We start from the raw sequence: 24504 nt of genomic DNA, 5'->3' as shown, positions 1-24504 counted from the left end.
TCAACGACATAAACACATTTTCCTGTATTCACACGCATTTGTTCGGAAAAGTGCCAATGCAATAAAAACTTTATGAGACACTGTAAGTTCCCTTACACCGATTCTTTATGACATTAGCACTGACAATGTTTGGAGTCTTCCCAAATCCGTATACCTCTGTGCCTATGCAACCTATGGAAACCACATCTGCCATCACACACACACACACACATTTTCAGAACCGCTTGTCCCTTACGGGGTCACGGGGAACCGGAGCCTACCCGGCAACACAGGGCGTAAGGCCGGAGGGGGAGGGGACACACCCAGGACGGGACGCCAGTCCGCCACAAGGCACCCCAAGCGGGACTTGAACCCCAGACCCACCGGAGAGCAGGACTGCGGTCCAACCCACTGCGCCACCGCACCCCCATCATCTGCCATCAAAGGATGCGTATTATTGAAAAAGGAGACGAAAGTAATAAAGTGGTTTTGAGAAATTATACAACCATAATGTGAGCGAGCAAATGAAATTATGTTACTGAATTTTAATAATGAATGACATGTATTTATGCTGCAGAATGCAGTACAGATGCATATATTTTTGACATTTGCTTGTAATAAAGCCCAGAAAGCATATGTTACCATATAAACTGAAAGCATCTGGCATCCATGACCTGGCCTGATAATTGTTGAGCATAAAAGGTAACTCTTAGTGAGATGCTGTATTACCTGGGTCTGCCCGTTGCAGGAGACATACTGCTCATGTGCCAACAGATCATCTGGGGAGAAGCCAGGGGTCAGAGGGTAGGACAAGGGGCTAATGCTGATGTCCTCTTGGGGAATGACGGACGTGCCGACAATGGGCTCGCTGGCACTCATCTGGAAGTAGTAGGAGCCGTGCTGGGGGCTCCGATCTTGACTGGATTTCATCTTCTGGCATGAGGGAACGGAAGCTGCCAGCCCTGTGTCACCGAAGCGCATGCCGTTGATGGGGTTGGACAAACTGTCCTTGAACATGCAGCTGTTGGTCGACAGCAGCGGTTGGTCTGCTGCCGGTCCCTCGGTGGGCCGATAGACCCCGTTGGGCATGTTTTGTGTCCCAAAACCAGGCTTGCAGTTCTGAGAGCCAGCTGCAGACATTCTGGCCAAATCTGGTGTCTTGCCATAACAGCTGGGTAGGGGCTGGTGTCCATTTTGGTTCACCCTGTTGGGCTGTTGTTGTATCCATGACTGAAGTCTTGGAATCTGGCCACCCTGGGTCTGCATCGAGAAATGTCCTTGAAGACAGGCCACCGGTGAGGGTTCGATGCGGTCATCCTGAGCTAAAACACTGGAGGGGCAGGTCTCCAACAGTCTGTTGGCAAAGTCAGCATCAGGGATTCTGGGGGCCCACTGACTGGACGTCACACAATTTGACTGAGTGATGCTGTTCTGCTGCCTGAAGGGGACCTGCTGGGCTGGCTTCCCTGACTGTGGATGCCCCTGGAGAGCAAGAGCCATGGCACTGGGAAGGCCCTGAGGAGACAACTGTGCCTGTTCCTGGGGCTGAGGTCCCAGGCTGTTCAGCTTGACTGGGCGAAATAAAGGCTGAGAGCTGGACAGGCCAGACCTCATCTGGCTTTGCTCAAGAGCACAAGATCCTGTCTGATTGGGGGCAAAGGACCCCATGCTGTTTTGGCCTAGACTTTTTTGGGTGTCAACCTCGGAGTACTCCGAGATCTGGGGAAACTTGTTTTCAGGCTGCATTTGCTTTAAGGCGGACTGAATCTGCACAGAGCTGTTCAGTCCCATAGAGATCGGGCGGCCCAGATTTGAGAGCTTCTGCATGCCTTCAACTTGACTCTGCCCTGATAATCCAGAAGAGTTGGTCTGGGGATCTGGGACCACCTGGTTCTGGGGGTTGAGGTTCTGGCTGTCAAGCAATAAAGCGGCTGGCAACCCCATGGGTGGCAGATTGGACGGGGCAATCAAAGTGTTCTGGCTGCAAAGATAGTTGTTGACATTGCCAACAGGGATAAGCTGTTCAGAACCAGCCATACAGGGACTTACGCCTTTGTCTTTAAGCAGCTCCTCTTCCACGTAGTTGAAGATGTCATTGGTGAGGATGTCATTGAGCTCCACAGAAATGTCACTGCTGTTCATATTTATTCTCAGCAGGGTGTTCTCCCAGTCCTTTAGCTCCTCCATGCCTACGTCCATATCCTGAAGGGTGCTGCACATATTACGGTCACCCAGAATCTGCTCCAGTGTCTCCATCATGTCTTTCATTATGGTCTCCTCCTTAACATTTCCACACTGTTTTGGTGCTCCCTGCTGCCACGCATCACTAGGTGCATTGAAAACGGCATGGCTGTCCATGAAAGCTTTTTCCAGAGAGAACTGGGAATCAGGGTCAGAATACTGCACATACACCGACTGGTCCTGCTTCAACATGGACCCAAGCAATGAATTAGGATCCAGGGCCTTCTGCTCAGGCATTCTCCTCATCTTTGGGGGTTTGCTATTTCCTGTCATGTCCATCATTTCTAGACTGGGGCTGATGTCATACAGGAGGGCCTCGCCAGTAGCAAAGTTGAAAGGAAGTTGCATTTTCCTCTGACGCAGGTTCTCCTCACCCTCCTCGTTTCTGTTGAAACATGAAGTTCAGAGCATTTTCCTTAGCAGAGTGGCAGAAAGTAGATGTGCTGGGTTGGGCCCCGAAGGGCTTTTGCACTTACGTTAAAGCTCTCTGACGTGCAATGATGAAGTCAGGCCTTCCTCCTTTGTAGACCAGCCTAGCATTTGCTTGAACCCAGACCCAGCCTGCAGTCTTTGTCAGGAGCCGGAAGATCGTGAGACCGCTCTCTCCGGTTTTTATCACTGAAAATGGAAAGCGGTTTGGTCATATTCTGTCACAGGAAGGTTCTTCACAATTCTTCAATGCGCAAGCTAATACAGGGAAAAACGTTTGGTATGAGCACAGCAATAAGAGAACAAAGAATATTTTTACATGGTTATTTATGTAGCAAGTCATAAAAGGACATGGACATTGATTGGAAGAAAACTCACTTCTAATATGATTGTCTGCACAATACATCATGTCAGCAGCATGAATAAACTGATATCCAGAGCCTTTCGTGCACAGCTCAATTTCATTGTAGCCCAGAACTATCTTCCCTCTGTAAGGAGAAAAAAGCAAAGGAGTAAATTTTTGGGGGGAAAAGCAAATATTAATAACATCATTAATTAATATTCATTCATTAGCTTTCTGGAAAACTACAGTTTCAGTTTGAAACCAGATCACAGAGTCATGAAAACCACGAGCAACTGTTGGGGGTGTGGCCACAAAGAAGCACCTGGGGTCTATGCCCATGGGTGTGAAGTCCAGCTTGTGCTTGGTCTGGAAGATCAGTGTCTTGGTCCGGATCTCCAGGATGGAGGGTGGCTGCATGGGCACGGCGATAGCAAACAGAGCCAGCTGGGGGTGAGGCATGGTTCCGTCGTCATTCAGCTTGTTCTGTCCGTGAAGGTACTTCAGCCTCCCTTGGAAGTTTAGGGCCTGACAAGACAGATGCGCAGAACATTGTAGGTAATCCTTAACATGAATGGAAACTGCCTCACCAAGATGGGGGAACTGTGCTTGTAACTGTACAGTGACCTGGTGGGTTCAGTCAAAAAGACTGGCCATTTTAACAACACCGACCTTACACAAAAATGCAAAACCCTACTGGGAAGTATAAATACAAGTACTGCTCTGTTTGCTGTTTATCATGTGTTGCTATCAATTATCACAGAGAAAAACAAGCTGTAGTTTGGTAATGAAAAATGCCCCCCAAGGATGGTCGATGGGTAGATGATGGTGTTTACCAGAAACCCGGATGAATTGTCCAGGAGACAGCGGAAGCGACAGCAGAAGCTCCGCTCCAGGAAGGAGGAGTTCTCTGGAGGAATGTGCTGGGGGTCATAGGCCACAATGTTGCTGCTGATCTCATTACTACTTTCCATGCCTAGAAAACAAACCGCACAATAATTACACTGGAAATTTCTAGATCACTGCAAATCACTGAATGTACCTTCAAACTTGATACAGTGATTTTTGCTTAGCATGTCAGTTCAGACTTCTATAAAACTTTGGTCTCCAACTAACAGACTATGTCTTTCCACGATACAACGTCAAGTGTGACTTCACAAGAGAAATGAGACACTTCAATAAATTCTACACTTGTTTCCCATCAAATGGTTTGCAGACTGCAAAGACTGAGCTGAGGAAAAGTGAGTGCCCCTGTATGGATTGCATGTGCGGGTGAAACAACACTTGAAAAGTGTGGGTCGTCAGTAGGAGGTTAAGCGAATGATCCAAAATGGGAATCAAAATGGAAACTCACTGTCGCCCCCCTGATCCGAGCCAAACTGCGTTGGGTTGAGGGCAAAGTGAAGCTGGCTTCTAAACATGGCACGGTCATCTGTGTGGATCAGTTCAAACACGCTCTGGTGGACCACATCAGACTGTGTGGAGATTAGAGGAAAACAGAAAGATCATCAGTGTGATCACTGTGTTCTTTATGTGAGAAAAAGTGACAAAATCTCCTCTAGTTAGTTTTCCAGGAAAAGTCATTCTTGGTCCTTCCCCTGGCCTGCTGCTTACAAACCAGGATGTCCTGTCACACTGGCTAGAACATGACCAGCACCTTGAACTATATTGCTGCCATACACTCTATCCCCGTTGCCGCACCATGCACTCACTGCAACCCCCTGAGGAGCTGCACAACAGAAACACGTGTGTTTCTAGGAACTGTACCCATTAATGTTGCTCTGTGATGCTGAAGGTGTACAATCACACACACAAAAACCATGATTTTACCAAGCAAAGGGATGCAAAAGCACTTGTGTGACCACAGCCCCGAGGAGAGCATGAAACTGCTGCTATCAGATTATCAGGTCTTCTAAAGTAGTCGTAATCTTTGTTGCCTTAAGAAGAGCCAATGGCCAGAAATAGGCCCAGGTCGCATTTGTTTACATTTACTGGACACAGAATGGCTGGATGTACACATATTAATATGACACATCACCATAGCTCTGAAATAATATTTACCGCGTCTATACACAACTGTACTGTTATTCAGCTGTTACACATTGAGCTCATTCCATTCTCAACTTATGTTCCCCTTATCATGTGGATCACTGCCTGTAAGTGACCTTCATGCTGTTCTTTAGCTAACTCAAACAGTGCCAACCAAGACACACCTGCGTGAGCTCAGCCCTTAAGCTGTCAATGCCTCCTTTCTCCATGGACTATTAATCATGGGGCCGAGCAGTATGAAGAACACTACATCAGCTCCAGGCAGCTAGTATGTGTCATAGGCTGAACGCTGGTATGAAAGAGAACCAGAGTAATTATGTTGCTTCTCAAGGCACCATCTTGGACCTTCCTAAGGGCTTCAAAACCTGCCCCGACCTCTCAAAGTGCTGCCAGCTAAATTCACCGAATGGTTAATATTACAGTATACATGTGTCAAACTTCAATGTTTTTTATTGACAAACAGGTCTCTCTAATGCAACGCAGTCTAAAGGAAGGAATCCTTGTTGTAAGATCTGAGGGTCTATACCCTCCACAATATTCAAACCAAAAAAAGTAGTAAAAGAAAACCAAGAGACTAAGACGCGGTTTGCAAACAGTATGTAAAGGAGCCAACTGGCAACTGAGGAGAGGAAAACACTGAGAAGAACTGTGAGGAAAAACCTCTAAGGGTCTAAGCAGCAGTGGCTGCCCACCCCTTCTGTGCATATCACCCATAACATACATACTCTGTGACCCAAATGACCGTTCCCAAGGCTCAAAAACAAAGCTGCTTAGAGTAACATGACAGGACAACCTGTATGCTGGAAAACAGAGCAAGTGACAATTTTTATACCATACAGAAGTATATACGTGCTTCTTTATTTCTAAGCTATGTGCACATAGCGATAGATGAAATCAACAAGGTCAGCTTGACGTTACTGTGGAGTAGCAGGGGCAGGTGCGAAAACAAGCAGGCCTAAGAGGTAAAATGGGGGGGGAAGAGGTCTAAGCTCCCTTTGTTTTGACTTGGCACTTGTCTCTGTGATGCTCTCTGCCTGGAATATGAAGAAAAAACCACCAACACTGTCCAAAATCAATACAAAGGACAAGAAATAACATGCTGACACTCAGAGACGTACATATGTGCGAATGGGTGCGTGTTTGGACCCCAACAGAAAAAAATGGATTTTCAAACAGAAAAAATGGTTAAAAAAAGGCAGATAAAATTGCAGTCAGAATATGTTTCTAGTTCATTCTGATACCTGGGTGAGATCTAACAAAGTCTGTTATTTCCCAGCATGCACCTCATGGGGGCTCATGTTAGGCTTGAATGCCTCTCAAGTACTATGAGGTATAATTTCCACTGCTTTCACAGAGGTGAACGGTGTAGGTGTTTCACTCTGATGAGAAAAAAGGCATGGCCATAGCGTGAAACTGCATCACTTTTTTGTCCGCAAGGGACAGTTTGGGACAACGAGTTCTTTCCGCTTGTTCTGAGAAGATAGCGTCGTCCCCTTCTCTTGCTGCGTAAACTGCACTTGTTTAAACGAAACGTGTGCTCCTTCCTGCCATTGCCCTGTTTTTATCACTGCGGACGACTGATCTCTTATACAATCTTCTGTACAGGCTGGTTTTTCTAGTTTACCATAGTGCTGAATTAAAGCACTAATTATCCTGAGTGGTGGCAGGAGTCTTTCTTTTCGTGTGCTGGGTGTCAAGGGAACTGGAGTGAATTAAGCTTTGCTTTCAGCGATGGCAACCTGAAGAAGAGCTCACAATGTGACTGAAATGGAGCTCAGTTCCCCATCCAGGGCATTGTATGGTACTGTACCGTAGTATGCTTGCAGCGAGGAAGGTGACATAACAATACCCTTTTGCTGTAATGTGACCATGCCTGCAAGAGTGTTACCCAACTTTTCTTTGTTGTCAAATAGAACAAAACATTAAAGCGATTGCATAACAACGTTTCTAAAACTTTGTGAGAGAAAAAAGGAAACAAGTGACAAGGAGTAAAGTGACTGCAAGACATTTCAATCAGCACCTTTTCATATTTTGTGCCCAGCGGGGCACAGGCTGCGTTGGCGCCAGGCTGAGCATTCTTCAAACAGGTCCCTGATACCCTGACTGGCACACTATCTGTTTCTTCTGCTATGGCGGGAAAAAAATGTGGCCGACAGCAGCGGAGTTTAAACCCACCTGATGGAAGCCCAGGTAGTCCTGTACGGTGGGGGAGGCGTAGAAAACGTATCCCTCAGCGGTGACCACCAGGACGAAGCCGTTCAGGGCCTGCCGGGACAGACAGTTGGGAACAATAATACGCACCCCGTGAGAAATGTCCAGCTTGCACAAGGACACGCCAACACGCTCACTGATTCAGTTTCAGCCCTTGTTGGAAAGCTGCCATACAAATCCTGAACTGTGTGTAGTGCTACGGTGCATCATCCTGCAAGAAGAAAGGCCTCCACTTCGTTGAGGGATGAAAAAGGTAGAAATCTACTTTGCACTCTGTGCTCCAGAAGTTCCCATAAAGGTTCTATGATGCTTAGGTCTGCTGACTGGGGACGAGTGTGTGTGTAGTATTTACGGGGGCATTATCATCCTGGAATATGGGAACTTCTTGAGGAAACAGTGTTTGCACCATATTGTACCTCTGGTCCTGTGAAATGGTTTCATATTCCTTGGCTCTTATACAACCCTTCATAGCAATGAATGGCACAAGACGTCTGCCCATACCACTACAGATCCCTCCCAGCATGTTTAACAGCTCGCAACAGACATTGTGGGTTTTCATCCTTTGGCTTTCTCCAAACAGAAACCTGCCCAGATGAAGGAAACAGGGTGAAACAGGACTCATCACACCATATAACTTTTTCTGTTGCTCAAGGATCCAGGTTTCATACTCCTCACACCAGGTGACGCATCTTTGTGGGTTGGCCCTGGATATAAGAGGTTTCGAAACACAAGCCCTGTTATAAATTCCAGCTTGGAAAACTCACGACATACCGTTTTTCTTGAGACTGGGTCAGAGAGGTGCTGGTTAAATTCTGTGCTCATTTTTTAGCATGTGTCCTTTGTGGCATTTAGCAACCATCCTATAAGTGTCATCTACCCCTGTTGTTGAGCTTCAACTTGCCACCACTGTTCCTCTTTACTGATGCAGTTAGTCCATGTTTGACACATACAGCCATTATTTTTTTAAATTTTCCCCTACTACCATTGAATAATTTTGCAGGCTTGTGACTTAGGCACACGCAATGCGGGCACCAACTATTTGGGCTCTTTGGAACTCTTAGTTGTCTCATGTTGCTTTGAAAACTCACACGTCAGAGTGCTAATGATCATACATGTTTACTGCACCCTACTGCACCCATTAGTAATGCACATATGAATTCAACAGGAACCAATAAGGAACATCGCAGGCGCTAGATTGCACCCTAATCATGAAGATGGTACAGTGTAGTGCAGTTGATTCTTGATGCTTCTTAATCTCGCACAGATAGGTGCAGGTACAAGGGTGCTGTGATGATGGACTTGTGTAAACTGCCAGAACGGAATGACCAAATTTGGTCTCATATCTGGGGTTTGGTTGAGACTGGTATTGCCATGGAGCTGTGGAATGTGGAATGCTGAGGACACACTACTTCTGCTGTCAGGACATGTGTCCAACTCCACACAGCTGCTGCTCTGCAGAGTTCCTGCAAGACTAAATGGCGCCTAGTTTATAGCAGCTTCACTCAAAGAGGTTGTTTATTCCTCCTGAATCCACCAATCGATCCAACAAGTTCTGAATACTTGTGTATTTGTAAAATGTTTGCTTTGCTCCAATTCTTTTTTTTTTTTTTTTTTTAAGAGTAAGAAAGAACAACTGAGTTAAATCCATGCTGGGCAAACAGAACCAAGGAGCTGGTTAGGGTAAACATCTCACGCACTTATTGACGTCTTTGTTCAGGTGTTAAACATGTCAACAGAAAGGGGGGATATGGCTTCCAGTCACGCAAAGGATTGTGCTCCTTGTAAACACTGGGCTGCTGGGGCCCTTCCATAGTGTCAGGGAAAGAGGAAGAGAAAAAAGAGTGAGAGAGACAGACGGTGCACAGATACTGCTGGGGGAGGACAGAGGAAGGAAAAAAAAGGACAGTGAGAAAGATGAGAAAGCAGTATGGGAGGTCTGCAGTCAGTGTGCTTCAGGCTGAAATCCTCCTCCTTTTCCAAACTTCATAAAGAAGTAAAGCTTGTGAACTCAGAAAGAGAGCACAGTTGTAATGAAACACAAAGCCATTACAGAATGCTGAGAACCTACCTGACTACCTGGTCTTCTAGGTTTTGTCATAAATTTAATATGCATTTATAAAGTGAACATGGAAAAAAAAAAAAAAAAAAAATGTCTTAATCTGAAGAGCCTGGAAACGAGTCCATAAGAGAGTCAACTTGTTTTGTCTTAGCATAGAACTTCTCGTTATTGCTCATGGTGCAAAATACCTGGAACTGTTTACGATGGTGAGCAAAATCTGTAAATCCACATCACATTTTTCTTTTACATCATCGAAAGCATCCATCTGCTTTAAATGATCATTTCTGCAAAGCTTCTGGTTCGAGAGCAGGCAATCTCCCACACGGACCACCAGCACTTCCTTCTAGCCGACCGCTGTGCGTGTGCTACCAGAACATCCCGGTTCCTCCAGCTGCAGCTCATCCTCCGGGTTTCGCACACTCGTCACTCTGTATAACTTCTCCATCCTTTGTACGCTGACCATGAGCTACACATGGTTTGGTATGGCAGTCGGGCAGCCTCAGACAGAACGCCTATCCATCTCTTGGCGAGAGGACAGGCTCAGGACGAAAAACAGTGAAAGGGCCGAGTTTGTTCACTTGCAGTGGGTTAGGAAGACTGTTTCAGCTGTGTTAATCCTTCAATTACTCCAGGAGCCACAAGGTGTACAATAATGTATTTACACTTTTCACTGAACCAGTTTTTACTGACCCATAGGTGGCACAGGTCTTAACTTTCTTGCTAACTCTATTCAACTCTGTGCATGGGTCCAAGGTTCTGGTAAGGTGGGAATTTGCTGGAATTTCTACTTTGCAGCAGTAAGGGAGCATTGGAACACTGGTTTCTGTCAGTGCTGCCAAAGTATGCCACTGAACCTCTGTGGGGTGGGAGGTGCAGGGTATGAGATGCAGCCCCACTAGTTCCAGCATTTCCAAATGTCCTTTCCCGGGTTGGGTGGGTTTCTTCTTCTGCAGTCTACCTTCTGGTCTGCCCAAAGCACTGAGGGTGTTTACATTCTTTTCCTGCTGGGCTTTTCAGCCTGGCTCCAGATGCAAAGCACATTCGTGGACCTGGGAGTCTGGAGGTAGAGACTGGCATGCGATTCAGAGAGGAGAATGAGCAGTAAAAGACAACAACGAGAAAATGTCGGAGACCTCTTTCGATGTGGATGGGAATCAAGTCTGAAAAAGATGTTTTTTTTTTTTTTTTTGGCCTTTATTTGGTCACTTAGAGGTAGCAATGAAGGGTGCACTGACCAATCCCACAGGGTTGGCTCAGATGTTTAACCACTCAACTGTGGTAACACACAGTGGTATGTGAGCTGGGGTGTGGTATCAAAAAGCCTGGACAGTTAATGTGGGGCAATAATAAGAGCAAAATGGGAACTGCAAAAAAAATTTGGTTTTTTTTTTGGGTTCCCTCCTAATAAGTAGCTTTGTTTGCTAAAATGCATATGGAAATCATAATTCAGAAAGTCCAAATGGGTTTTTTTTTTCAGGCCAAGAATGGACCAGTGTGCTGGAGTGCTTTCATCAGGATGACTATGAGCCGTGCAGCGAAGCGCCCCGTCCTCTGCTACATGCCAAGTGGCTCAGGAAAAATAAGAGCAACACACCACAAGACCTTCCATCAGTGATGGCCTGTCAAACCAGACCACAACTCTGCAATCGTTCTTAATGAAAAATATGAAATGGAAAAAAGGTCTTATTATACCACAATTTCTATCTTCAGAGGGATAATTTATTGCTTCGTACATAATATTTAAGGTTCTGTGGGCAGTGTTTGTTCTGAAAGCACTAAAAACGAAACTGCAGAAGGCCCTCTGTGGGTGCACACTCGCAATTAACGGTCTGTGCTCCATGGCTGAATTACCACAGGGAAACTGGGCGTTGCTCAGAGCAGTCCCTCTTCTACCGAGCATAAGAATTCGAAGGCCTGTTGTTTAACCCCTCTGGAATGTGACGGTTATGTTAGCCGCCACCACCACCGGCTCATTGGCAACGCTGGTGCTCCCTACTCCATCACTGAGGCACTGAGCTGCTGGACCTCGACATGATGGAATATTCTGGAGACCATCTGAAGTCCCCTAAATAAGCAGCATGTATTCATCAGCAGTATCTTCAGGGTGGCAGTGGATACCCATAACTGAATCTCCAGTTTTATTCTGGGCACTTTCACCTATGGGGATGTGAAAAACAAGATGCTCCGCTGTATTCTGTAGATCTCAGTTTCAGTGGCCATGGGAGGAACTTTGTTTGATGGACTTAAGGCGTTTCAATAGTAGGGACATGGTAGAGCTGCTGCCTTTGGATATGAAGACTGCTGGTTCGAATCCCATCTCCTGTTGTAGTAACCCTGATCAAGGTACTTACTCTGAACTGATACAGTAAACACCACCCAGCTGTATAAATGAGTAAATCAGTGTAGCTAAGTTGCTCTGGAGAAAAATGTCAGCTAAATGAATAAAAAGTAATGCTGCACTGCCTGATGCAGCTACAAAGGCTGTCACTAGCTGCTCTTTGAGCAAGCTGATACTTGCTCAATCACCGAGATCTCTGCGAGGATGTAACTGAGAGATCCCCCTGCTATGCCATTAAAGTGAATTTGGCTGTGCCTTTGTTACCCACCTGGAGCAGGAGGTCCCCCTCAGAGAAGCCGACACCATCGATGGTGCACACGGTTGAGCCGTTCCCTCCAAACACAACGGCGCGGTCTGCCAGCCATCCCAAGCTGCCCTTCTTCATGGTTGCTGCAACAGAAGACAGAGATAGCTGTGCATTGGCACGCGAACTCGCACGGCAATACATGGCACAATCTGGAGATGCTTCTTTTCTTTTTTTTGTCCTTTTCACAGTGTTTATATGCTCCCTGCCAGGATCTTAAATTGTCCTCATTTTTTGTTTGACCAACAAACCCACTTCTCCATCACCAGAAGCCTCCCATTCCACAAGCCACAGCCCCCCAGCCGCTTTCCCTCACACAGGCAGCTCATTGGAAACAGCTCGAGAGACTTCAGAGAAATTCAACACAGGGCTTATATGTTTAAATCAAAGGCAAGTCAGGCCACCACCACCCCCATCCTTCTCTTCTCTCTTGTTCTTCATTCATCCTCCTTTGATAAAGGAACTCGAACAGAGCAGCATTAGCAGAGACTAAGCAGAAACAACCGCTCGTGGGCAAGTGCGCTGTGCTTTCTTCTGTTTGGCGATCACCTGGCATTGCATTGTGGGTCGGCACAGGCCCCGCCTGCAAACCTGGTGGACAACAGAGCAGACTCGTACTACGAGCACTGACCACAGAGCAATTTGCACAGGATGAAGAGTCTGATGACAACAAGGACTGGCTTCACATACAGGATTAACATTTGGGGACATAAGCCACTGAACCTGGTCAACCAAAGAAGCAACCTTGGTGGAGGGGGAAAATTCAGTAGTTCGATGAGGAACCCAGAGAAGTGATTCTGTCTTGTGGAGGTTCCTCAAATGGTCTACCAAAAGGTCAAAGCTGAAGCTGTTTAGCTCCTCCATGGAGGTCTACCACTCATGGCTGTAAGGTGTTGAAGCCTAGGATGGGTGGTGAGCGGTCGCTTCCGCCTACACGGCACACATGTGGGGAAACTATTTTGGGACTTTAAGCTGCTTATCACCCCCCCAAGTGGAACACAAAAAAAAAGCAGAAAAACAAAAAAAAAAGCTTTGAGCTCAAAAGCCCAAACGCGTTCCCACAGGACGCAGATGTTTTGAGATAATTGGGGGAAACGCTAACCCACAGACAGACCACTTAAGTAAAAGGCTGGCTATCAATATTGCCACTTAAACTGTCATGCGCTCCACCACGTATGTCAAAGGGAGGATGGAGAGAGAGAGAGAAAATGGAAGGATTTCGCAGTTTCAGAGACTACCAGCTGTAGACATGGAAGAGTTATGTTCCAATGTTTATCGCTAAGTTTTTTTTTCTGACAAGTAGTGGTAGGGAGAACACCGTTGCACATTAGAAAATTTGTAGAGGAGAACCGGTGTGAGTTTAGTCCAGTTCTCAAAAGTGACTGCCAAACGCAGCCCTTACGGAGCTGGGGAGACACCGGTATGATTGAGCATGTGCTGATGAGTTCCAAAGACACTCCACTGCTGCCTGAAGGTTGCTGGTTCATAGGACAGACAGGGGTTCTGCTGCAGGAAAGCTCTTGACCTAAACCACAGTAAAAACACCTAACTGTATCAACTGATAAAGCTACACGCTGCTTTGGATAAACGTGTTAAGCAGTGTAATAATATGAAATATACTTATGGAAATACACACTGGTGCTGGAGCGGTGGTGAAGGACACACAGTGCAAGATGTGCACATTAGGACAGTCTACACGTTTCTCTCGGGTTTCCACCAAGCCCCTGTGTATCTCAGCATCTGCGGTCTCTTCGCTCGGATGGAACGGTTAACCTCGACGCTAACACCAAGCCATGCCACCACACGCGGTTATGCTTGGTCAGGAGAGAGAGCAGAGGGAGCCTAATGACAAAAACACACAGTGGGATCATACGGTCGCGGGGCTTGCAGTGCGACGCTCAACCTTAGCTGAGCCCACTTTGACCCTCTTGGACTTGGGCAGTCACTCCTAGAGAGGCCATCTCATCCGTCAATAACTGCCACATCAAACAAAGCAAGCATCAAAACAAGCCAGCGTGTCTCCGCGCTCCACGTTTGCCAAAGTATGTCTGCTAAGATTAATAGCCTTTATTTTTAACTCCTAGTCTCTTCAAGAGGAAACAATACGAAGCCTGTCATTAACCATGATATTTATAGAAATTCAACTTTACTTATAGCCTCTATGTAATTATTACGCAATTTTCTTTCATGCTGCATTTTCCATTACAATATTGTGTTTCCATGGCGAGAGGAGTGATTGAGGCATCTGTCCAATGAGGACATCACCTGGGGCAAAAGGCGCAGGCACGAGGCTTCATATGAACGTCCATTGGAGACGAGCAGAAATTTGAGCAATTACTTTGGAGTCTGACTCACTGTGCCGCAGGGAAAGTACTTCATAGCACTTTGTTGCAATTGCCGATCAGCGCCTAGAATCAATAAACCATCAGGAACTGGCAGAAGACCATCTCATTTGTTCACTTATTAATTTTCTTCTACTCCTCTAGGGAACATGATTCAACAGATTCTTCTGACCAACGTGAAACGTTTGAAGAATGTAAGGCCCGTATTTATTTTACATTATTACAGCGCTCTCTTCCCCGGTGTTTGTGTGCATTAGTAACAGTGACACGTTAATGATACTGCAATTATACATCCAACTCGGTGAAAAAGGGCTTAGCAATAGCAATTTTCCAACCACAATCTGGAAGGCAGAATACTTCAGATGTTTGAGATAAAATTTCCACTAAATTCAGCTTTCTGTAGGAAGGCAGAGCGATAATTATGCAAGCAGCAACTTTGCTGCCAATATGTCACCGTGAACCCGTCAACATCCAACTCAATGTACACCTTACAAGTGGGCCTCAAGGCCTCTACACGTTCAGCTCTACTAGTGAGGCTGCAAGAACAAGAAACTGAACGTCTTCTCTGACTGTCAGCTGATTTCACAAGAATCTGAAGCTGGATGTGCTATGCAATTCCCATGTCAGGATACCCGCAATCCAATTATGACTTAGCTGCTGGTCCCTGCACATGGCCACAGCCCCGCCGATGCCGCCGCAGTGCCTGAATGTGTGGAGAACCTTCTGGTTGCATGGGAATCACAACTACCAATGAATGGGCCCAAGAGAGAAGAGGGAGCTCATTCACCCACAGTCTTTGGCTCAACCTTGGGATTCCTTGAAGATCAACACCACCTTCCTGAGGGTGCCTTGGTAGCCCCAGCAGGCAGGACAGATCATTCAACTTTGACAGCTGAAGAACATGTAACTGATATATGTGGCTGGATAGGGTGGCAAGTGTCTGAGGTGTTGCTGGGTAAATGTGGGATTAAGGCCACCACTGTCTCAGATCCATAGTGGTGGTCTTTTTTGAGGCTATGCAGTCCAGACAGCTTGAGGAAAGCTTTCTCTTTCTCTCCCTCTCTCTCTCAGACACACACACACACACACACACACACACACACACACACACACACACACACACACAACGGGCAACAACCTTCAAAGGGCTTTGGCACTCAAAACAGAGAGCTTTTGCACATGTTGCTCATGCTTGCTTATTAATTTCTTTTAAAAAAAAAAAAAAATATGCTTAGAATGAGGAGAGCATTCAGACTGGTTCTTCTAAAGTAAACAGTAGAATGTGAGCCTGTTCTTGTTTATGTACAGCCTCAAAACCGTTTCTAAACAAATTGAGCCAGTTTGGCCACTCGCTCACTTCCTAGAAGATGAGAAACCAAGCCGCCCCGCGAGCACCGAAATGTGTCAGAGCACAGCACGCTGAGAAACGGCCGCCCCGTGTCTGTAGATCGGTGGAAATTTGTTGCCTTTGCTGTTCTTGGGTCTTACTGACAGTCTGTGGGGCTTCCCTATTTTTGACAAGTCAATGACATTGGATCCCTTCATTGATTCTCCAGTATGGGGAGTTTGCCTGTTCTCTCCATGTCTGCGTGGGTTTCCTCCAGGTGCTCCCGTTTCTTCCTGCAGTCAAAAGACATGCTGTTCATGTTCACCCACAGTGTCTGAGTAACAGTGGAACACACTCTCTCTGATGTATGGATGAGTGACCCAGTTAAGTAGTGTATCTAGCAGTGTAAGTCACCTTGGTCAATAGGATGTGGGCTGATAACACTACATAGAGCTCACTGGAAGTTGCTTTGGAGAAAACTGTCTGCTAAATAAATAAACAAACGTAAGTACACTTTCCTGTTCATTTTTTTCATTACCGTCTTAAGTGTGGAGAGCTACAAGCAGTTGCTGCAAAGCACCGATTTTGTGATAAATGCACAAAAAAGAACAAATGTCCCACAACATCTGGTCTCTGTGCTGTCAGATGCTAGGACGTGTTCTTACCCTGCTGTGAGGGTGGTGACTGAGACGTGCCTTAGTCACTGTAGCCCTCACAGCTGAACAGATTCCCCATTTCCTGTGACAGAGTACAGACAGTACAGTCAGGATGCTCGAGTGGTGTGCACATGTGTGCCGATGAACGGAAGAACACACTTTGCGCTGTGCACCCCATTGAACCCTTTGCAAAACGAGGCACAGAACAGGGGCACGTTTATTTGCACGCTCTTTACATATGACCCCCCCCATCCCCTCCCCTCCCCACAGCTGCACACAAAGCATGACGACAGCACAAACCCTACCCCCTGCCCACCCCAAGCACCGCCCAGGTGTGTGTTTCTGTGCTCAGAGGCCTGTCGTGTCCCGGGCGCTTGGCTCGGCGGTTTAATGGCCATCGCGTGCGGAGAGAACCCGCGGCCCCGACGCCACCTGAACCCCATTAACGCACAGACTGGACAACTTCCCAGCATTCTGTTCCTGCTTCATTCCCCTCTTTTATAAATGATGGTCGGCGCTCACGGAATGCCCAGTCTCAACCCGCACCCACCACAGGACCCCCGTCCTCCCCATAATACCCTCCAAAATTAATTAAGTTCATAAATCTCACAATGGGAGAGAGAATGTGACTGCTGGCAGGGAGTATGGGGAGATCTCCAGGCTACGGCCCACCAGACAGCGGGGCACACAGTTGGAAAGGACACACACTGGCAGGTTTCGCGGGACCACTTCACACACACACAAATATAATCAAACGGCTCATTAGGATATTTAAGGTAGCACTGTGCCCCACAGCTATTACTCAGCACACTGCCTCCCAGGGAGAAGATCAAGGGAGCTCCAATAACCCAGTGTGCCGGAAGTCAGCGTACGTGGGAAATGCGAATAAATTTAAATGACAAATAACAAACAAGCGCTCCCCCACCCTCTCCACTCAGTAGTGTTTCAACATGTGCTGCTATGTTGTTCCTCAGTTTTGAAATCATGGTTTTTTTTATTTTTATGTATTGCCTTTTCCCAGTATGTCCCTGGTCTACCATGATTTATAGCAGAACATTGCATGGAAGGCAGATTTTGTGCGCTCGACCCAATGCCTGTGTCTTCCTGCAGCCCCTGGCGGCTGTTCTCCTTTCGTGCCAAGCTCTGTTGAGTTTAGGGTTCTTGCAGCGAATGCAGAGTCAGTGTTGCACGCTGTATCTCTTGATGTGCAACACTGCAGGAAGTGCTAACAACGTACAAATGTGTTACTAGTGCACCAGAAAGCTTGCTTGTTCAACATGCTGACCACATCAGTGTGTGTGCATGCAGGTCGGAGGGACCACGTGCACGCCACTGGTTGGATGGGCCACTGTGCAAACCCACTGCCTGCACGTCCTACAGGCTTCCTCTACACGGACCCTGATGTCAAGGGGTACCTGCAGAGACGCCGCCACTTGAATGTGTGCTGACGACCTCTAAGTGTGAGGACGCGATGCTGAGGCCCACAGTCTCCTTCCAAGCATCGTCTTCTGCTGCTGTTTTCCATTTGCATGATATTTCAAGTTAAGGGCGGAAAAAGAAAAAACTACCAAAAAGAAAAGAAAAAAAATGACTATAAAAAAAAACAACTAAGGAAGGAAAGAAGTTCAGTGGTACCCAGGGACTTGCACTCGTTCAGATTCAGATGTTGCGCAACAAACTTTTTACCCGGCTCGCTCTACCTTGTGGCTTAAATGAGAAGCAGCTGCCAGAGCAGATGAGCCCAGCCCCCACAACCCCACCTCAGGGAGATGGGGTCCCACTAGGGTCCCACAGAGTCCACTGCAGGGACAGCTATCTTGTCATGTCTCCACTGAGGTAACGCTGTGTCCCCGCTGTTTCACGATCTTCTCCCATGAGGCTGACCCTCATCCAAACTCCTGCGTCGCCTCCACGCACACCCACTCTCATTTACATAAAATGTATTTGCGTGCAGTTTTCCGCATTTTGAACGATCCCCTTTCAGGCTCGCTCAAATTCAAGAAAGCAGAGCTTAGTGTTGGTTGATGAGATGAAACAGCTCCAGACGTGCGCTTTGCTACCTGCCAGGGATGGAGCTCAGCAGCTACGAACTGGCCCACCCCCTGCTTGAACTAAATTAAGACCTGTCAACGTGTTGGGCCGCCTGCGGGGCATTCTCGAACCTGCTCTAGGCCAGCTCTGTGCTTTGCATGCCTGGAGATCACCCATAAACCCACCACATGTTGGAGAAGAACGAGTACAGGTTGCCCTTGACTTACGATGGGGTTAACTGGCTGTAATTTGACTTTGTTGTAAGTCACAAATCTGCTTCTCTTGTATTACACAAAGTACAGCGGTATAGAAACAATCGACATGTGTGAATGCTATGTTGTACAACAGGGCAGGGGACAGCTGGCAGCGTAGCGGTTAGCGCTGCTGCCTTTGGACCCACAGATTGCAGGTTTAATTCCCACCTCCAGCTGTAGTACCCTTGAGCAAGGTACTTACCCTCAATTGCTCCAGTAAAAATTACCCAGCTGTATAAATGAGTAAATAATTGTAAATAGGTTAACATTGTAAGTCGCTTTGGAGAAAATCCTCAGATAAATGCACGCACTCTTCATGTTAAATTATTAATACATAATAACCGTAATATGTAATGGAGCATGTTCCATGCTGCATTACTGTTTGCACTTTCATTTATAATCTTTCTTTCGCTTTCTCTTTTCGGCATCACCAGAACCATTTTTACGTGCTAGCCACAGAATCACCAAGGAAACGTTCTCTAAACAAAACAACATTTTTGTAAATAAATCACAATCACTGATAGACACGCTGACTGACTCAGTAATAAATATAGTGCCTTGGGGCTGCACTGCAATCTGATGTTATTGTACAGAAGACAGACCGGATGTCCTTGACATTTATTCACTTAGCTGACGCTTTTCTCCAAAGTGACTGACAGTGTTAACCTACCTACACTTGTGTAACCCATTTGTGCAGCTGTTTTTTTTTTTTTTTTTTTTACACTGAAGCAATGTAGGGTAAGTACCTTGCTCAAAGCTAATACAGCCAGCGGCTTTGGGTCCAAAGGCAGCTGCTCTAACCACTACGCAAGCAACTTAATATGGTTGATGGGATGGCCGTTGGAAGTCTGGGAGCTCGTAAGCAGTATATATCATAAGATGGTGAGTGCCTGTAAAATGGCTTGGTTCTTCGAAGTCACTGCTGTAAAAGGTGGTGCAAGACAAAGCTATAAATCAACCACAGCCCCTACCCCTCAACCATTGAACAACTGCAAGGTTGTGTTTTACTTTGTTTTAACTTTAGCTGTCTGCAACATACAGCAGCATGGTCATGTATCCGATTAGTTGATGAGGGTCAGGTGTGGCTGTAACGCTTAAACCGATATTCAGAGGACAGGAACATGTTGCATGCAGAGCTCAGACTGCTGTGGATGCTCATGTTGTGCACCCCGTGATGCCTCACACCTGATCGCTCCCAGCCTCCTCCTGAGATGAACACCCTCAACATAAGAGAAGGTCCAGCAGTGCAGTGGATCTGTCCGACAGCCCTTCACGCATCTAACTTTTGGACGGCTTAATTCCACATTATTTATATGACCCAGTATGAATTCATATGTAGCTCCAATGCAGATCAGTAGTGCACAAATCAGTGACGTACCGCAGTAATAAAGCGAATTACACCCTTTTTTCCCCCGGTGTCTCTGCTGCGCACTGCCTCAGTGCTCTTATCCTACAAGACGCGTTTCCCCAGCAAGCAAGAACATTGCGTTTCTCAGCATGTTTCCTGTGACATGTCCCGTACTGTCAAGGAGCATCAGCCAATCTGCTGCCAACACCCAACCCCAGGTGGAGCATAAAGTGGACTAAAGAACTTGGCAAGTTGGGGGGGAGGGATGAAGAGTAATAAAATGTGCAGGAAAAAATTAGATGATAGGAATGTGTGAAAATTCAAAGCCAGTCCAAAATGCATTAATAGTGCAAAGAAAAATGATTGCTTGGGTCTCTTATGAGCGAGTAATGAATAACAGGGCAATGGGCAAGACTTTAGAAAGCCTGAGGAGCGCAGCAGTGTGCCAGCAAACAATGGGCTGTGGATCTATGGAATAGGAGTCTGCGGTACACGAGGGCCGTTGAGTGGGGTCAGGAGGCAAGGTGCAACATCCGAGGTGACAGGCTGCAATCCCTCTTCAAAAATCTGTGACCAAGAGTGCAGAGAAGGTGCCGGAGCGTAGCTTGATCAGCCACATCCGAAATCCCCCATTTCCCCCCTTCTCTCAGTTACATAAAAACTATCTGTGGTTTTTTCCCATATTTGGTCCAACCCCACACTCTTATTCTGAGTGCTTTTCACTGCCAACTAATGGCGGCACGCAGAAATGCATGTGGCTTCTGCTCTGCAACGGACAGAATTTTTAGAAAACACAGCCGCAAAGGAAAAGCTATTCAATATACATGGATAAACTGGACCATGTTCTTAACTTCGGGCAAGTAGCCTTAACTGACTGGACTGCAGTAGATGTGTGTCTGTAGCTGAAATGCACTTCTCCTTCCTCTTTGTAGTAGTACATCATTTCAGAGAAAACGTCCATAACACGTGGAGACCGTGTACTCATACTGGGCTGCGTACGCACGCAAACGTGGAGAAAATAAACGGTGGTGGGGCGTGACGTCGGCTGACTACGTTGGGAACATTCTCAGCACGGTGTGGGACCCTGCAGATGGACCTCGGCGAGGGAGAGGTGAACGGGAAGCCGGAGAGCCCTCAAGGCCTAGAAGGGAAAGGGGTGTCGCTGTTTACATTCCAGAGTCTCATAGGGGCACCTGTTTGTTTGGCTCACACTCTCCATCCAGGGTGGATCTGCTCCGCAACCCCTCTCTGTGTGTGTGTGTGTGTGTGGCTGTGGGGGGGGGGGGTCATGGCTACACCCACTGTTTCTTTGCAGCACTTTTTTCTGGCACAATAAGGGGCGTACACGCACAAACACACACATGCGCTGCTTTTGTAGTTAAACAAAGCGCAGAAGTAAAACTTCTGAGGCCTTTATGAATCATGAATCAATAAAGCACAAAGCTGGCACGGCGCTTCCCAGTAGGGGCGAGCACTGGCCAAGTGTGTTGGAGAGGGTGTGCGCTGCAGGGGCTGCTGTGATGTGGTCCGTGAACAGCTGGGTCGGGAAGAGGAGGTGCCTCAACTATATTGTGTCTGGGCCAAAGGACGGAAGGAGCTGGTGGTGAAGCGCCTCTATCCCAGAATGCTTTGCGTGAGCCGGCGGATGGGCCGCATCCTGGGATTCAGTGGAGGAGCGCGGCTGATAAAGAAGCCACTACGCCCGTGGTGGTTAAGTGCGGGGTGGGGCAAAGTCCTCTGCAGTGAAAATGTGGCAGCTGGCACAAGGCCAGGGCTTCACACAATCTAATACCCCGGCACATCCCCCTCGTTCCCGGCCCGACAACAACATAGCGAGACAGCCGCGTCATTCCGCAGGCCCTGTTGTTTTGTGTGTTCCCGCAAGCAGCGGGCTGTTTTCCCATCAACCCCCACTCGGCCGGACCCTGGTCTCGGCACGCTCCGGTGCTGTCTGTGCCTGTTAAGGATCACCTGCTTCCTCCTCGGGAGAAAATTCGGGTCTTTGCCCATCTCCTGCCCGGGGCACCATGGCCTCAGGGGTGCCTATGGCACCGAAGACTGTTGGTTCCTCCTCTTTGAGCCAAAATAACAAGTGAGTGTGACACCTTGCTGGGGGTCCACTGAAAGGGTGAAACACCACAGCTATGTCAGTCCTTTGTGTTTTCACATCTCTATAAATACCGCCTTTTTAGTTTTGGCGCTGCTGATAAGAGCAGGCAGCATTTTTCAAGTGCAATGTCGCGTTTTTGGCACCCGCTAAGTGAACCGGTGGGTCATTTCCTACTCTAAATCACTCCATGGCACGACAACGCATGGCCGGCGCTCTGATCAGGGCCCCCCAACCCCCCCCGCTTTGCCTTGTCCTCGCTCGACCACGAGGAGGCCTGAAATAGGAGCACTCTCTTTTTCTTGGCCAGTCACTTCTCAGTTGGGCCTCCCTGCTGATCTTAATTACCAAACTCCATATCCTAGTGTAACCAAACACTTTTTCCCCTGGAACCCCCCCTTCCCCACACCACCACCACCACACTCCCACCCTCCCTTCCTTCACCACCCCCTCCCCGTTCCCTTCTCCCAAAAACTTTACCGTCGGCTGCCAGAGTTGAAAGTTCGCACGCCTTCTACTCACGCGATGAGAGGGCCCAAGCAGCTCTGCTCCTGCACACGCAAGACCCCCCAAACACACACACACACACACACACACACACACACACACACACACACACACACACACACACACACACAGGTAGACACAGTGCTGTAGAGTAGATGTGTGACGGGTAGGAGACTCAGCAGTAACAGCTCCTGCCTTTGGATCTGAAGGTTAGAGGTTCATATCCTACTGCTTTAGTACCCATGAGCAAGGTACTTACCAGTAAAAATCACCCTGCTGTATCACTGGGTAAGTAACTAAGTAGTTTATCAGTGTAAGTCTCCCTGGGGCAAACCAACAGATGTGAATGTATAAAGGTGGAACACACACAGGACACCCTTCCCCCACCACAGGAAATGCAGCAATGGCCCTGACGTGGCTCTGCTGCAGTGAAACAGACCAGGAACAGAAACGGCGTTGGAACAGAGTAATCCGATCGCGGTACTGGAGGACCTTGTCCTGTAAGTGGACACTGGCACTAAGCGCAGTGTGACAGGCAGGCACCTGTGGTGTAGGATGTGGACAGGTATAGCCCCAGAGAGCCAGGAGGGGTGACCATCTCAACACACACGTGCGAGCACACACACATACACAGGAAGGTAGGGACCCTCCAAATTACTGAGGGTGCTGTTCCCGAAGTGCTGTACCTGGATTCCCCAAAGGTCATGGCCCAGAACCCCCGAGAAGGACAAGGTGTCAGCTGTGCGTTAAGCGATGAGGGGCTCTTACACTTCCACGCTGCTGAAAGAAAGCCGGACAGATCGTTGTTCCGGTCACTCATGAAGGAGCCATACAGTGTGCATGAATGTTCTGTCGAAATGTGTGTGGCACAAGGACACATGGGACACAGAAGTTGTTCGCAGTGCTGCAAAGACATTGCGATAAGTGACATTTTGGTGTGGGGATGGATGACGGCGTCCGGGCTTCGAAAAGCATTCTCTTTGCAGCGAAGCGCCAAAACCGCAGCGCCAGCGTGTGAAAGGCGGCGCAGCGTGCCAAGAACGGCGCTGTGCTTGGCAGCGGTGCCGCGCCGCATAAAGAGGATCAGGTTCTCAGAGCGGCCGCTTCCGTGGTGCGGCTCGTTTCGCTCAATCAGCTGCATTAATTAAGGGGCCGGCGACGAACCCGCATGCACAGACACGCGAGGACAGCGAGGAGCTCCTTTAACCGCAATACGAGGCCTGGGTAGCAGGATCCCAAGCGCACATCACGTGCACACTTAAACACGCCTGGGAACATTACATTTATTCATTTAGCCGACGCTTTCCTCCAAAGTGTCCGACAATGTTAATCTACCTGCAATTATTTAACCATTTGTACAGCTGGGTAATTTTACTGGAGCAATTTAGGATAAGAACCTTGCTCAGGAGTACTACAGCTGGAGGTGGGGATCAAACCTGCGACCTTTGGGTCCAAAGGCAGCAGCTCGAACCACTACATTACCAGCTGTTCCTGAACACGCAGAGTAAAGGGTTCGTAAACAATGATCAAAGAAGTGGCAGTGCTAAGGAGGTGATGTGGGCTGGACGCTCAGTGCGGAGGCACGCAGCGGCACGGGTCGGCCAACTGGAACTGAGGAGGGAATGTATAGCAGCAGGGAACGCTGCAGATGGGACAGAAAACGGGATGCAGACAGGTACCAGGGAATGGGTCCAGAATGCAGCCCTCCAGTGGGACTCAAGGTTTTCTGGATGGAGCCCCAAAAAAAAGTGTTCTGTTCACCTTCTTCTCACCTTCTTCTCTTCCTCTGAAAGGAGCCTTTTTTCAAAAGCACTCCGACACACACACACAGTCCACTCACCCCCCCCCCCCCCTCGCTCTAAATAAACTCTTTACACGCAACGCCACTGGCAAGGCAGCCACTTCCACACTGCATCTGCCAAGTACTGTCAGTCAGCTCCTGCTGTCCCGAAGGAGTGCAGACCACAGGGTGGGCGGGGCCA

The 24504-nt window shown here is 47.8% G+C and overlaps 1 protein-coding gene across 2 annotated transcripts in view; it reads right to left on the bottom strand.

The window, feature by feature from the left end:
- Nucleotides 1-24504, bottom strand: part of LOC108924283 (aryl hydrocarbon receptor-like) — a 58962-nt gene that overhangs the window by 935 nt on the left and 33523 nt on the right. For both annotated transcript variants that reach the window (XM_018735551.1, XM_018735552.1), the window contains exons 3-10: nt 11915-12036; nt 7214-7303; nt 4344-4464; nt 3826-3965; nt 3315-3517; nt 3028-3137; nt 2697-2838; nt 709-2605 (exon numbers count right to left, since the gene is read on the bottom strand). In XM_018735551.1, coding sequence (XP_018591067.1) covers nt 709-2605; nt 2697-2838; nt 3028-3137; nt 3315-3517; nt 3826-3965; nt 4344-4464; nt 7214-7303; nt 11915-12036 — 2825 coding nt within the window. The remainder of the gene's footprint in view (nt 1-708; nt 2606-2696; nt 2839-3027; nt 3138-3314; nt 3518-3825; nt 3966-4343; nt 4465-7213; nt 7304-11914; nt 12037-24504) is intronic.

Source organism: Scleropages formosus, chromosome 21, assembly GCF_900964775.1.
Source record: "Scleropages formosus chromosome 21, fSclFor1.1, whole genome shotgun sequence".
Lineage (NCBI taxonomy): Eukaryota > Metazoa > Chordata > Actinopteri > Osteoglossiformes > Osteoglossidae > Scleropages > Scleropages formosus.
The sequence above is the reverse complement of the archived record's forward strand: the minus strand, read 5'-3'. Positions and strand labels throughout refer to the sequence as shown.